The sequence below is a fragment of the Garra rufa genome, chromosome 20, assembly GCF_049309525.1.
Source record: "Garra rufa chromosome 20, GarRuf1.0, whole genome shotgun sequence".
NCBI lineage: Eukaryota > Metazoa > Chordata > Actinopteri > Cypriniformes > Cyprinidae > Garra > Garra rufa.
Genome location: NC_133380.1, coordinates 18,772,489 through 18,788,532, shown reverse-complemented (window position 1 = coordinate 18,788,532; position 16,044 = coordinate 18,772,489). Strand labels below are relative to the sequence as shown.

Below are 16,044 nucleotides of genomic sequence, written 5' to 3'. Positions count from 1 at the left end.
CTTGTCAATGATCTCAAGAATACAATTGGTAACACACTACGTCATGAAGGATTGAAATTCTGCAGTGCCCACAAGGTTCCCCTGCTTAAGAAAGCACATGTACAGGCCTGTCTGAAGTTTGCCAGCGAACAACAGGAACTGGGTGAAATTTTTGTGGTCAGATGAGACTAAAATCAAGCTCTTTGGCATCAATTCAACCCGCCATGTTTGCAGGAGGAGGAATGCTGCCTATGACCCCAAGAACACCATCCCCACCGTCAAACATGGAGGTGGAAACATTATGCTTTGGGGGTGTTTTTCTGGTAAGGGGACAGGACAACTGCACCGCATCAAAGGGACAATGGATGGGGCCATGTACCATCAAATCACCATCCTTCCCTCCTTGAAAATGGGTTGTGGATGGGTATGACCCAAAACACACGGCCAAGGCAACAAAGGAGTGGCTCAAGAAGCACATTATAGTCATAGAGGGGCCTAGCCAGTCTCCAGACCTTAATCCCATAGAAAATCTATGGAGGGAGCTGAAGGTTTGAGTTGCCAAACGTCAGCCTCGAAACCTTAATTACTTGGAGAGGATCTGCAAAGAGGAGTGGGACCAAATCCCTCCTGAGATGTGTGCAAACCTGGTGGCCAACTACAAGAAACGTCTGACCACTGTGATTGCCAACAAGGGTTTTGCCACCAAGTACTAAGTCATGATTTGCAACTTATTTCACTCATTAAAATGCAAATCAATTGATAACTTTTTTGAAATAGGTTTTTCTTGATTTTTTTGTTTTTATTCTGTTTCTGACTGTTAAAATAAACCTACCATTAAAATTATAGACTGATCATTTCTTTGTCAATGGGGAAACATACAAAACCATCAGGGGATCAAATTATTATTTTCTTTACTGTAATAAATAAGAATTAAAATTTTCTCTTAAATTTTTTCCATATCGGAATTTAAATGCATCAATATTTTTTATCTCTACTGAAAGTAAAAGAAAGCAAGGGCAGTAATGAGCAGGACCAGGAAGAGAGTTTGTGTGAGGAACAGGAAGTGAAAGGAAGGGGCGGGGACTGTTGTGCAGTGGGTGGGACTCACCTTCACACCTTCATGATGTGGGAGGAGTCAGAGTAGTCAGCAGAAGGGGGAGGGACCAGGCTGGTTGGGGAGGCAGGGGGACTGGGGACGCACTGGGCTGCAATGCAGTGAAATTATGGAGGGAAAAAAATGTCAAAAGAAAACAAATGCCATGAAGCAAAAGAAATAGGAATTGTGGGACAGAGAGGTGGCTATATACTGTCCTCTTACAGAGCCACAAGCCAGAAGGCAAAATGAGTCTTTGCTATTTTTGACTATCAAAATATGGAATGAAATGAACGAAATCTATGAGGGAAAGTCCAATGAATGATTTTACAATTGGCAATAATTTTTTGCATTTTGGTTGTTCATAAATCTAGAAACTGAGATCAAAGGCATGAATAAAAATATATATATTGTATTTTTTAAATTCTCTCTATTTATACTGGTTTGTCTTCTCTGCCTTTGTCAATTCACATATGTTTCAAATTTGGTGACGATAACAAACCTGAATATATTCATAGTCATTAATTTGAGGAAAATCTCACTCTAGAGCAGTTCCCCAGAGAATCTAGATGGAACTAGACAGTGTGCTTCAGTACCGAGGTCACACATCTAGATGTTATCGTTACGTTTCTGAAACACATTATGAATTTCTTTGCAAAATAAGAAATCCAATAGCTTAAACTAACTATAATTAAAGTGCAACCTCAGCACTGAAGTGTGGTGAAGTGTGCATTGAGGACATTGAGGAGCATGTGACATTGAAAGGGCATGAGGGTCAGACAGTGGTCAGACAGTTGGGGTCACAGCTCGCCCAGGCTCCTCCGGGCGGCAGGCTTCCTCACCGGAGAGCAGCCGGCTACGGCGGGAGGCCTCGGCAGCCAGAGCGCAGGAAATCTCGATGCGTTTCTCTTGCTCCTGAAGCTGGTGCTCTGGGTTACTGGGTCCCTCCACTGGCCCATCCAACACCGGCACCACATTTTGCAGGCTGGAGAAAGACAGATAGTATTTTAAATCTCAATAAAAAAGATGTACTACAGTCAAACCAAAAATTATTCAGACACCAGATATTATTTTTGATATTTTTTGTAGACTAGTGGGTGCAGGACACTATAGTTCATTTTTGTAAGTGAGGATAGCTAAATAAAGTAAACTGTGAGATTTATACCGAAAAATTGTTCATACTACCAGTAAAACATACAAATTTGGGACCAAAAATTTTATTTGACACTGACCTGACCATGTTTTCCTACATACCTTTCTATCAAAGTTATCCGACATTATAAAGATGAATTTGTTCTGACACAGTTTAACTCTGAGTTCTTGTCATATTTTATTACCATTTTCTAATCTACGGTGAATAAACTGTGATAATGTGAGAAATGTTGAAGGTGTCTGAATATATTTTAGTTTGACTGTATATCCTCAGATGTAATAAAGTCTTTTTTCAAGTATTGATTTGACCTAAGAGGAAATTCTGCCAAAGTTTACTCAATGTTGTTCCAAACCAAACTTGTAACTTGGTGAATTTTCCAAAGAACACATTTTTATGGTGTTTCTTTTATATACATGTATTTTCAAGGCTTGACCTCGTTTTAGAAGTTAGTTCTCCAAGTGCTTCCTATGGTTTATGGCATAAAAACAAATGGGTTTGGATGGTCTTATCAAAAGCAAAATCAAGGCTACTCAGTGTGCAGCAGATGAGGACATGATGTGCATCATACTTTGATTTGGCAATCAGTGTCTTGATTCTTTCAACTTTCTTCTGTTTTTCCCGCAGCTCTTCTGGGCTGAGTGGTGTACTGGGCTCGATGTCCAAGTATCGCTCAGGGATCACAACTTTATCTGGCAAGGACAACTAGAAAAGACAACACAAATGTTCTTGCATATCTTTTACATCAACTGTTATGAAACCACTAGAGAATGTACAACAAAAACTGATGTTCAGTGCAATGTGAAGGCTGCTATGTGACTTCTAACCTCTTTGCTGAGATCCAGGTCATAGTGTTCAGGTTCCACCTGTCGTCGGAGACGAGCAATTTCCTCCCGGGGTGACTCCACACCTTGTCCCCTCACGGCCGCCTCAAGATCCTTAATATCCACCTCATCAGCTGTTACTCTCCTTCGCACCTGGATGTCAGAAAGAATATTTTTTAGAATATATAGAATATATTTGATTTGATTTGTCTTGGGAAATAGTTTTTTCTTGTTTTAAGCATATAGTTTATGGCGCCCAATATACAGTTGAAGTCGAAAGTTTACATACACCTTGCAGAATTATTTTAGCAAAATAAGAAGGATCATACAAAATACATGTTATTTTATATTTAGTACTGACCTGAAGAAGATATTTCACATAAAAGATGTTTACATATAGTCCACAAGATAAAATAATAGTTGAATTTATAAAAATTACCCTGTTCAAAAGTTTGCAGACACTTGATTCTTAATACTGTGCTGCTACCTGAATGATTCACAACTGAGTTTTTTGTTTAGTGATAGTTGTTCATAAGTCCTTGTTTGTCCTGAACAGTTAAAGTAACCACTGTTCTTCAGAAAAATCCTTCCGGTTCCAGGATTTTTGTGTATTTGAACCCTTTCCAACAATGACTGTATGATTTTGAGATCCATCTTCTCACACTGAGGACAACTGCGTTTGAGTCCCTACTCATATGTAACTATTACAGAAGGTTCAAACGCTCACTGATGCTTCAGAAAGAAACACAATGGATTAAGAGCCGGGAAGTAAAAACATTTTGAATTTAATGATCGGGGTAAATGTAACTTATTTTGTCTTTTGGGAAACATGTACTGTAAGTATCTTCTGTAGTTTCTGAAGAGCAGTACTAGATAAAAAAAAAATGATATTTTGGCAAAATAAGAAAAATGCACACATCTTAATTCTGTTCAATAGTTTACACCCATGGCTCTTAATGCATTTTTTCTTCTGAAGCATCAGTGAGCATTTGAACCTTCTGTTCCTTAGTTGTCCTCAGTGTGAAAAGATGAATCTCAAAATCATACAGTCATGGTTGGAAAGGGTTCAAATACAAAAAAACCTTTGTGGGACCTGAAGGACTTTTCTTAAGAACAGTAGGCAGTTTAACTGTTCAACTGTTTAACTGTGTAACTATCACTAAAAAAACACAGCTGTGGATCATTCAGGTAATAACACAGTTTTAAGAATCAAGTGTATGTAAACTTTTAAACAGGGTAATTTTTTTATAAATTCAACTATTATTTTCTCTTGTGGACTATTTGTAAATGTCTTTTATGTGAAATATCTTTTTCAGGCCAGTACAAAATAAAAAAATAACATGCATTTTGTATGATCAATCTAATTTTTGTGAAATTATTAACATTTTGCGGATTCTGCAAAGTGTATGTAAACTTTTGACTTCAACTGTATTTATTCCTTTTTAACACATTCTGCAGTCTTGCTACGTTTTAATCATAACAGGTTTATGAATTCAAAACATAATAAATCTGAAACTTATAAATGGATGATCCATAATCAAATTAAATATAAACTAATTTGCAGACATTATCACAGTTTATTGCATTGGATAATCATTTTGTTGACAACACATTTTGTGGTCAACAAATATGTCAGGTTTATGCCAGTAGTGTATCTTTTTGGTCTCAAAACCATGAGCTATTGGTAATAAGGTACACTTATAACCATTTAACCCTACAAAATTGTGTTACATCTTTAATACAGAGAAAAAATGATGTGACACTAACCACTCTGTAGCTAGCAGAAGATTTAAAGCCATCAATGTTCTGGTTGCTGGAGAGGTTGAGGCTGCGCCTTTTGTCTCTAACGGAGCTGCTCTGGTTTCTTCGTATCCTCTCGTTCTGTTCCTCCACACTCATTTTAGACTTTACCTCTGCAGGGAACACTGCACTCTTTGGCCTCTCCTGTAACACACATCCAACACCATTACATGCTAGATTTTTCAAAGACTATAATATAATGCCACCTAGTTCTACACAATCTAAATCTGAAACTATAATTTAGATCTGTAACTCATTTATGTTGATTGAAAAATAATAGTCCTCAATATTTTCTCATAAAACGTGAAGCTATTATTGAAAACATCAACAACTTACTAGCACAGATTTAACTTACTCTAGAAATGTGACCATTGGACACCTTCCCATTTCTCCGCTGGACGCCATCAGAATTGTTCTTGTCTTCTGAAGGCGACTTGGTCCTGGGTGGAACAATTCCAACTGCAGGGAAAAAAAAAGTCAAATACAAACGAAATTCTTTAGACAGGCGCCAATGGAAGGCAATAAAACCGTGTTGGTTTCTAGTCTCTCTTTTGATTTGAGTTTTTCAGTTGTCTATACTATAGCCATAATATTCCATATATGATTATTTAAGTATAATTTACCCCATAATTAAATATAATTGCTCAGAAAAGGTCAAGAATAATGTAAGCCCTTTTTTTCTTACCTTTATTCTGGTTGGATTCTGTATCAAAGTCGTGGATCTTTTCTCCTTGTGAGTTGTAGTTGTGCTGGAAGAGAACATAGCAAATGTAAAGTCTGGTGAAAATATCCTCAAGCAATGTATAGTGTTGCTAATGGAATTTCTTTCATAATTAAAACCAGCCATCAAAAGTCAAAAAGTCAAATAGGTCAAGTTATTGAACAGTAAGATTTCTTCTGCTCAGCAATATTGCATTATTTGCAAAAATCGTCTAGGTTACGTAGGTAACCCTCATTCCCTGAAGGAGGGAACGGAGACGTTACATTGGGAATCGCCTGAGAGACCAATCATCTCTGAGCCTTATTCAAAAGGCCAATGAACATTGGCGAGTGGTATTTGCGTGCCAAGCCACTCCCCCGTACATACGGGTATATAAGATTGCGGCGCGCACCACTCATTCAGGTTTTCGCTGAAGAGCCGAGTCAAGCCGGCGTCAGCGCGACTCCAGGGGAGTGGCAGGAGAATGTAACGTCTCCGTTCCCTCCTTCAGGGAACGAGGGTTACCTACGTAACCTAGACGTTCCCCTTCAGTCGAATCACTTCGACGTTACATTGGGAACAGACCCATGGAACAGACCACGACCCTGACGCCGCGTTACGCACAAGACCACGAAGTCGGTGGCAGCGCGGAGTTCCTGCATAACGCCTTGACCAGGACCACCCTCGTGCAGCTGTTTTAATGCCTGGGCTTGGTAAACCTGCAGGGTCGCCATGGCATGCACTTTTAGTCCCGGTCTGCCCAGGGAGGAAACCGCGGCACCACTGTGCACTCAATGGGGCTTGCTCGCTGGAAAGCAGGAGGCTTTGTTGAGGCCGTGAAAACGGCCGCCCGCAGGATCCCGCTGGCAGCTGCAGAGAAATCACTCTTTTAGATGTTGTTCTTTTCAATCGGCAGCACGCCAGCGGGGAAGAGCAGCAGGAACATCGTCTTTCTTTTCGAAGAAAGTCAAGCTTGAGCATGGAGAGGCTCTGAAAGCGAAAATCGGAATGAGTGGTGCGCGCCGCCATCTTATATACCCGTATGTATGGGGGAGTGGCTTGGCACGCAAATACCACTCGCCAATGTTCATTGGCCTTTTGAATAAGGCTCAGAGATGATTGGTCTCTCAGGCGATTCCCAATGTAATGTCGAAGTGATTCGACTGAAGGGGAACTATTTAAAACAAATGTTTTCTATTTGAATATATTTCAAAATATAATTTATTCCTGTGATCAAAGCTAAATTTTCAGCATTACTCCAGTCTTCAGTCTCACGTGATCCTTTAGAAAGCGATTTAATATACTGATTTGCTGTTCAAGAAACATTTATTATTACTATAAAAGTAAATTGTTTTCAGGATTATTTGATGAATAGAAAGAACCAAAGATCAGCATTTACTGGACAAAAAAATTATATAATTTTCTTTTTTTATTTAGCAAAGATGCTTTAAATTGATCAAAAGTGATGATAATGACATTTATCAATTTTTACAAAGCATTTTGACAATTTTGACAAAAATCCTACTCAGCTGTTTTCAACATTCTGAAGGATTCAGCTTATTTTAAATTAGATTTTTGATTAAAATAACTGTTTTTCTGTACTTTGGATCAAATAAATGCAGGCTTGTTGAGTAGAAGAGCAGAAGAATCTTATTTAAAACTTAATCTGATTCCATTCAGATTTTTAAAATATTATTATGTATTTATACTAAAAAATTCCTTTAGCAATCCCATACCTAAATTTTTTCAACTAGAAAGCCATTTTCAAAAAAATAAAAATACATTATGCTAGCAGTTTTTCTTAGCATACTGAAAAAAAAAAGAATAAATAAATAAATCATGTCGGCATGGGGAACAGTGAGGGCTTCTACAGGTTGTAGCGTGATGAATTGCAGCCTGTAATTGCATGAGGTTGTTGAGGCAAATATGACTAAGTAAAAGCAATGGAAGGATTTTTACACATCACAACGCTGTCACCAGCTTAAATAAATGCAACACTTGCACAGACAAAGGCAAGCACAAATAAAACATGTACGAAGGACAGAAATGGGGCAACTACACAAGTGTGTATTTCAAAAGAAACTAGTTCTGTCTATCACACACACACACACACGTTGGAGGGGGAAATGGGAGCTGTTGGAAGACAAGCTATTCTATCTGATTTATTTATCCGAATATTTGCTCATCTTACAACAGAAGTTATATTGTGACGGCGTTTGGTTTGAGATAAAGTAATATGTGACAAAATGATTAATATGCAAAAGCAAACAGATGATATAAAGTGAAACAGTGAAATGGAAAGAAAGAGAAGTAATGAAGTTAATAAAGTGTGGATGAAAGGAAGACGATGATCATGGCGTGAAAGTGGACACAGTGGAAGTATGAATTCCTTGTTCTCGTAGTGCAGCCGCCTCTCTGAGGTACCTTTCTGCTGCGGAAATCTTCGTCATCCTTGTAGCCTTCCTGGTGGATGCCTGAATGTGGGCCCATGCTGCGCAGCCAGGCATTGCTGTCTAAAGGCAGGGGAGGGACAGAGGGAGGAAAGGACTGGGAGGACTCCAGGGGCTGGTAAGATTTAGGAAGTGGAGGTCGTGGAGGTCCAACCTCCTGTGGTAAGAAGGCCAGGGTAAAGGAAAAACAGGAAGTTGGGAAGAGAGAGTAAAAGACATGGATAGACCAGAAATTAAGCCGAGGGGGAAGAAAGAGGAGAGAAGGAATGGAGAGGTAGAGAGAGAGCTGTGCATCAGGAGCGACTAAGCCAGGTGGCAGGTGGAGAGAATCATGGGAAGCATATAGGCATGGATCCCTCACCACAACCACTAATAAACACTGACCTGCACACGACCCACACATAAATTAGATTTTGGAAAATCTCTGCTGGCTAAAAGTCTAAAAGGCTTAGGACTTAGGTTTTAAGATGGAAATTCTAAAGTCTGAAAATGTGCAGCTCAGTCAAGGGGCTGATTCTTCTGAATGAACGGCATGTGCTACAAACCAGAATGGCATAAAACTCTGGGCATATTTTGGTAGTTATCACTGTGGGAGTGGGTGACCTATGAACACTAGCAAACACGCACAACCAACCGAGTGACTACAACTAAGTAACAACAAAAAAAAACAGAATCATACAGCCAGAAAATGGGTGTTAGACACATAAATAATCTTTGGATCACATTTCAGGTCATTAACATCATTCCAGTTAAATTAATTCAACTCCTGGTTGAGCTCACTGTTAACGAGCTAATAGAGTGCAACAGTGCTACTTTTTTCATTTTGCCCATAAAGATTTTAAAAAAGTCTTTATTTGTGAGTCATAAGCCACCAACCAGCTACGAGGTGAATCTTTGATTTGAAAGGAGAAAGTATTTGAAAATCAGGCAAAAATACAAAGGTACGACACTGTCTAGGTAAAATCTCATGAGAGAAAGAACTATAGTTCCATGAAGCATCCTGAAGGATATAATCAAATTGAAAATGATGAAAATATATAAAACTATTGAATTAAAGATTCTAATTATGTTTATAGAAATGACATGTTACATATATTGCAAAATTTACAAATTATGCATACAAATACGCTACCAGTCAAAAGTTTTTGAACAGTAAGATTTTTAATGTTTTTTTAAAGAATTCTCTTCTGCTCAGAAAGCATATATCATGATCCAAAATACAGCAAAAGCAGTAATACTGTGAAATATTTGGAGAAAGAAATTATAGTTAATACTTTTATTAAGCAAGGATGCTTTGCATTGATCAAAAGGGAGGATAAAGACATTTATATTGTTACAAAAGATTTCTATTTCAGATAAATGCTGTTCTTCTGAACTTAAAAATTCTACTCAGCTGTTTTCAACGTAATAATAAAAAATGTTTTTTGGGCTGTAAATCAGAATACTAGAATGATCTCTGAAGAATTATGTGACTGGAGTAATGATGCTAAAAAAATCAGCTTTGAAATCACTGGAATAAATTACATTTTAAATGTATTAAAATAGAAAATAGTTATTTTAAATAGTAAAAAAAGAATCAACATTTTACAGTTTTTGCTGTACTTGGCTTGATGAGTAAAATAGACTTTAAAAAAACATAACAAATCTTACTGTTCAAAAACTTTTGACTGGTAGTTTATTTAAACAGTTGGAGATTGTAGGGAGAGTGATTCCCATTATTACATATATCTTTCAGCGTTTCATGGGAGTGTTGGAGTGCTTAAGTTTTTGCCGCAATTTATTTGTTGTGATTCTGTGATGATAGCTATTTCTCTGCAAAACCGTGTAGTATTTCACCAGGAATTCCACTGTTAAGTGTGATTATTTAAAAAATTGTTGAATTAATGCAAACTGATGACTTAAACAACAGCATATAACATCAGTTAACATCCTCGTAACTCACAGTAGGTCTGTCATTAAAGTTATTGTTTAAAATGTATTCCCTATGGAGAAAATTAATGGTATTTTTACTTCCATAACTGTTGCATTCTATTATGGTATCTTTTCAAAATAAACATTTTCTGACATTTCCACCACAACTAAAGCAAATATAATTTATTTTGACTCAGGAACAATTTAGGCTGTCCAAGATAAACTAAAATAGTGTGTCCTATGATCAGATTTAATTAGGAGAAGCAGAACAATTTGCTGTCCCCTTCTTCATTTAAATTAAATGATCTGGTATTACGGCATACAGTATATACATAAACTGTAATGAGCAAAACAGTCTTTTAGTGAATAATAACACTTTGTCAAATACCTCTGTGGCCAGCTGTTTAGTAGGAGAGGCCTGAGAGCCAGGGACAGGAGAGAAGGGGCTGAGAGGACTCGTCAGACTCACTGAACTCAAGGGACTTGCAGGACTGTTTGTGCTGAAGGAGCCGGATGCTCCACTGGCTACTGGAGACAGAGACAGATAATAGAGTTAAGGACTTGTGCCACGACGTCAGAAGTAACTTAATATTCTTCCCTGTAATATGCTCTACTTTGCTGCAGTTGTATTCCAATAAATATAATCAAATTATAAAACAAATGACACTGCTCTCTGTTTTCCGATTACTAAGCTTCCTTTACATCACATGCACTGCATGAAAGCATTGCAGCAGGATAACTGCAAAAGCAGCCACATAACAGTCTCACAACATTCATGCTACATAAAAAATGAAAGTTACGAAAGAAAATAAAAAAGAAAATACGAAACAGAAGTACAGTGCCTTGCGAAAGTATTTGAATACTTATGCAATGTTCTTATTTCAGTGTTTTATTTAAACACAAATCTGTTTTGTGCTTTGTCATTATGGTGTATGCAGTGTAGATTGATGTGGGAAAAAAGTTTAACATAAGGCAAGAGGTATGAATACTTTTGCACAGCACTGTAGCAACAGATCTTTTGTATTGTGATGTATAGCAAATCTGAAGGTGAGTCTTAAAGGCAAAGTTCACCCAAAAATTAGAAATTTGTCATTTAACTCACCCTCGTGTCGTTTTAAACCCTTAAGACCTTCGTTCATCTTCGGAAAATAAATAAAGATATTTTTGATCAAACCTGAGAGGTTTCTGACCCTGCAAAGACAGCAACGCAACTGACACGTTCAAGCCCCAAAAAGGAAGTAAGGACATCGATAAAATAGCCCATGTGACATCAGTGGTTTAACCTTAATGTTATGATGCTTTGTGCACAAAAAAAACAAAAATAGCGAGTTTATTCAACAATTTATTTTCTTCCGTTAGCAGAAAGCTCTTTCATCAAAAATATCTTAGTTTGTGTTCTGAAGATGAACGAAGGTTAGTAATCATTTTTGGGTGAACTATCCCTTTAAGAGAAGCATATTTCATTAGTGAATCGGCAAGCTATGACATTTTGATTAAAAATCCTGAAATAATTTTACAAATGAAACATTTGTATGCATGGATAAATCGTCCACAAAAAGATCACTAATGCATTTAGAAAATGAACAGGGTGAATTTTCATTTCATCCGGACCCCAATAAATATCCAGAAATTGGTCAGAAAGAACTTATTCTTCTGCTCTGCAGCACCACGCTGCTAAGCGCCAAAATAAACCTGATGCTGCGCAGTATGGAGATCATCTGACCTCTGTGCTTGGCCGTGTCCGTGCCACGAGACGGGTTGTTCTTGTGCAGCCCCTCCAAAACATCCTGAACCCTCCAGAACTCCTTCTGAATGTGCCTGTGTATCAGCTCGCTCTGGGAGGAGAGGAGATTGTGTTAGACAAGCGACTCATTGAAAGAGAAAAGAGACACATGCATTATTGAAGCACTGTCAGGATCATTACAATAATGCATATTCATTCTTATCAATAATTAATGAGAGAATCACATGTCGTTCAATTACTGACTGAATTATTCATTTCCACTCAAAAGGCTTTGAGCACTTCTTGCTGCAAAAAACAGGTAACTGCTATGAATTTTAATTAATGTATCATCAAGGTCACCTTTTTCACCACAATAACACCACATATGGTGGATCAATCATGACTGTACTGAACGCAGTGAAGGTCATTCATATGATGCAAACGGATAATAGCATGTGCTCATGAATAAATGATTTGCCTAAATGAAATGATGGCAGAAGGTTCAAGAGTTCAAGGCTTCCTGGTAACTAATGATGATGATGTACCTGGCCTCCAGCATTCAGCTGCTCCCACAGGTCACCATGAATGCTGTTTACTTCATCTTCGAGTGCCTCAAACTCCATACGGGTGGTGGTCAGGGCCTATAAAAGCAACACTGATTTAACAACCCTAGCTTTGGGCTTTGGTTATGTGCTAATGTGTTTTAATAATAGTGTGAAATTGTCTGGTTTCTTACACTGGATGCCTGAGACAGCTCTCCTCTGATGTTAATCAGCTTGTTTTGTAGACTCTCCTTCTTCAGCTGAAGTTTCTCCATTGCCAACGGCTGGTTTCTGTAGAGCTCCATCTCCTGATGTGTGGCCACCAGCACCCCCTCTAGGCTGTCCTGGAAATTGCAGACCACATCAAGTGAGTAAGGACAGTATTTTTAGGCATAATTAGCAGAGGTGGGACCAAGTCATTGTTTTGCAAGTCACAAGTAAGTCTCGAGTCGTTGCATTCAAGTCTCAAGTCAAGACGGGCAAGTCCAAGTCGAGTTGCAAGTCCTTAACTTTAAGCTTCAAGTCCTAAACAAGTCACTAGTGCTGTTTGCCCAAATTAGTGTCTCTGTATTAATTACCACAGCACATTTAAAGTCAATAATAGTCTATAGTAGGTATAATTATAAAAGATAGGCTATATTAATTAGTGGTGTTTCATTGAGGAATTAATCATTGTTTGTGAACAAATATAGGCCTAATTGAATTAATCATTTAAGTCCACTGTTTCATTTGTTAAAGATTCAGTGATTTTAATGAATCAGTTGAGTCAAATATTTAATAACTTGTTAATACGTAATACAGACATTCATTTATCGCGAATTTATCTATTTCTTTAAAGACATGAAAGTGAAGAATAGAGTGAACTTTATATTTAGATACATATAGATAAAATACATATTTCACTTGAAAAAAATATAAATTTTTGAAAGTTTTAGCCAATTATTAGGCTACTGCTGTTTCAATATACATTGCATTTCTTCTTATTATTATTATAAATGGTTAATAGTGATTATGTGTCATTTAAATGTCAAAGGGGCCGTTCACATGTCCGTCTTTTGCGCGCTCAAGTTCGTTATTTCAAATGTAGACGCGCGGTATGCAGGCTCATAATGGAAGCGAAGCTGTCGCGCCGCGCTCGTTTTTTTCCATAAAAACATCTTACCGCAGGTCTTGTGACAAGAACCAACCAATCAGCTTCATCCTTTCCCTTAATAACATTGAAAGCACTTCCAAGTTGGAGAAACATCTTATCATAGTTGTACAGGAATAACCATTTTTAATAGCAGAGCAACTGCAAGCGATTTTTAATGCTGGAAATCCATTTATCCTTTGCTGAAACTTCCGCCTCTTCATGAAGAGCAGGTCATGGTTGCTTAGCAACGGCAGACGCCACGGGAGCGCAAGCTACAGAGCGTGTTGGAAAGAAAGAGAAAGCGGCGCGCCTAGCATTTTCCACGCGTTTTTAGGCTCGACATGTGAACGGCCCCTAAAACATTAATATCCTGAACATTATGTGGATAAAAACAATACAAGCGCTCACTCAGCGAGTCCCTCTCTGGCTCCGAAGTTTTTTTTGGAGGACTTGCCGAGTCACAGGGTTCAAATCCAAGTTAAGTCTCCAGTCATTGCTGTCAAAGTCTAAGTCGAATTGCAAGTCTTCTTTGATTATGTCAAGTCAAGTCACAAGACATCAAATTTGGGACTCGAGTCCACAACTCTGATAATTAGGTGGTTAAAACTGATTATTTAAAATTGTATATTAAATATGTGACCCTAGACCACAAAACCAGTTTTAAGTAGCATAGGTATCAATAGCCAATAATACATTGTATGGGTCAAAATCATCAATTTTTCTTTTAGGCCAAAAACCATTAGGATATCAAGTAAAGATCATGTTCCATGAAGATATTTAGTAAATTTCCTACTGTAAATATATCAAAACTTAATTTTTGATTAGTAATATGCATTGCTAAGAACTTCATTTAGACAACTTTAAAGACATTTTCTCAATATTTACTTTTTTGCCCCCTCAGATTCCAGATTTTCAAATAGTTGTAGCCAAATATTGTCCTATCCTAACAAACTTATTTATTGAACGCTTATTTATTTCTCTTTCAGATTGTGTATAATAATGACTGGCAAACTCCTGAAAGCAACAAACATACCTTTTCCATTCGCAAACGATGAACTACAGCCTCCTGCTCTTTTACAAGTCGATTCTGCTCACACAAGCGGCCCAGTAGTTTCTGTACAGAGACAAAATTAGAGTTCATGGATCTGTAATGTGAATGACAATTTGCAAAGTTGTACATTTATGCATTATATCTCTGGTAAAGTGACTTACGCTGGTCTCAATCTCATTAAGCTTCAGTGTGGGATGTAGATCGCCGTACACATCATGGAATGGAGGCACCTATAACGAGAGAGAATAAATAAAATAGAAATATTAGTGAAAATTTGTCTTTTATTTGAGAAGAGCAGCAGTTTGTAAAATAATTAATAAATAAATAAACAAACAATAAATGTGACCCTGAACCACAAACCCACTCATAAGGGTCAATTTTTAAAATCTGAAAGCTGAATAAATAAGCTTTCCATCGATGTATGGTTGTTTAAATATTTGGCTGAGATCCAACTATTTGAAAATCTGGAATCTGAGGGTGCAAAAAAATAATAATAATAATAAAATAAAAATATAAAAATCGTCTTTAAAGTTGTCCCAATGAAGTTCTTAGCAATGCATATTACTAATCAAAAATTAAGTTTTGATATATTTATGGTAGCAAATTTACAAAATATCTTCATGAAACATGATCTTTACTTAATATCTTAATGATTTTGGCATAAAAGAAAAATGTATCATTTTGACCCACACAACGTATTTTTGGCTATTGCTACAAATACACCTGTGCTACTCAAGACTGGTTTTGTGGTCCAGGGTCACAAATAAAATAATACAAATTTTAACAATTAAATAATTAATTAATTAATAAAATAATTAATTAAAAATAAAAACCTTTAAAATAAATATTAGCCATTGCAATGTGCTGTTTGCATTATTCAGCAACAAAAACCATCCCAAATGCTGTGTCAATGATAAGCCCCACTGCGTAAAGGCTTTACACTGAAAATGGCTTTCTTGCTTGATGAGTGATGTATATGAGTAAATAAGACAGGTACTGTACACAAAGGACAACGGCAAGACAACACAATACACAATGACCACACAATGGAGGATGTGATATCGGGCAAACGAGCACTGGAAATGGCAGGATTCAGATATACAAAATAAAGCAAAAATCTTAAAACCAACGAAGCTGAAGATTGTGGCTCTCATAGCTGAACTTAAAAGGTTAAGGCTTTAAAACTAAACCTACAGTAAGTCCACTTAAACCTAAAGCACTATTAAAACATCCAACATGCCACATCGACCAGGAAGCACAGAGAGAGGCAGGCTCCGTCACAACCTCAGAACAGCCTCGTTTGGGCCTAACTTTGCCAGAAAGAGGCTGAACTGAGGTTCAGCAGTGCAGGAATAGCAGGTAAAACAGCAGCCTGCCCCTCCAGAGGAGTCTCGACTGTCTTACTTGTGGGAATAGTTTTGCTCGAGGAGAGGAACGCTCAACCATTCTGGTTACCATGCCGATTAGGTGATCACCATCTGTCATCTAGAGCAGAACACACCATCATTCTGGCTATATGCCTAAACTTAAATATGGCCGACTATGATGGAAGCTAGCTTATACTTGCAATGTCTATAGCAGATAGGGGATGTAAAGAGACCGGGGCAAGTTGTAACACCTTTTTAACTCGAGTGAATATTACTAAAGGTAGATATTTTTGAAAGTCATTATCTGTTTAAGCACACTAAC

The 16,044-nt window shown here is 37.5% G+C and overlaps 1 protein-coding gene across 10 annotated transcripts in view; it reads right to left on the bottom strand.

The window, feature by feature from the left end:
* Positions 1-16,044, bottom strand: part of LOC141293364 (pleckstrin homology domain-containing family A member 6-like) — a 121,712-nt gene that overhangs the window by 4,154 nt on the left and 101,514 nt on the right. For 5 of the 10 annotated variants that reach the window (XM_073825393.1, XM_073825388.1, XM_073825392.1 and 2 more), the window contains 15 exons: positions 15,760-15,840; positions 14,517-14,585; positions 14,338-14,418; positions 12,367-12,516; positions 12,176-12,271; positions 11,631-11,742; positions 10,296-10,435; positions 7,971-8,153; positions 5,532-5,595; positions 5,202-5,305; positions 4,814-4,990; positions 3,050-3,199; positions 2,794-2,927; positions 1,915-2,057; positions 1,088-1,184 (listed from right to left, as the gene is read on the bottom strand). In XM_073825393.1, the coding sequence (XP_073681494.1) occupies positions 1,090-1,184; positions 1,915-2,057; positions 2,794-2,927; positions 3,050-3,199; positions 4,814-4,990; positions 5,202-5,305; positions 5,532-5,595; positions 7,971-8,153; positions 10,296-10,435; positions 11,631-11,742; positions 12,176-12,271; positions 12,367-12,516; positions 14,338-14,418; positions 14,517-14,585; positions 15,760-15,840 (1,779 nt within the window). In that variant the 3' untranslated portion in view covers positions 1,088-1,089. The remainder of the gene's footprint in view (positions 1-1,087; positions 1,185-1,914; positions 2,058-2,793; positions 2,928-3,049; positions 3,200-4,813; positions 4,991-5,201; positions 5,306-5,531; positions 5,596-7,970; positions 8,154-10,295; positions 10,436-11,630; positions 11,743-12,175; positions 12,272-12,366; positions 12,517-14,337; positions 14,419-14,516; positions 14,586-15,759; positions 15,841-16,044) is intronic. The other 5 variants (XM_073825394.1, XM_073825391.1, XM_073825389.1 and 2 more) reach the window with 4 other exon arrangements.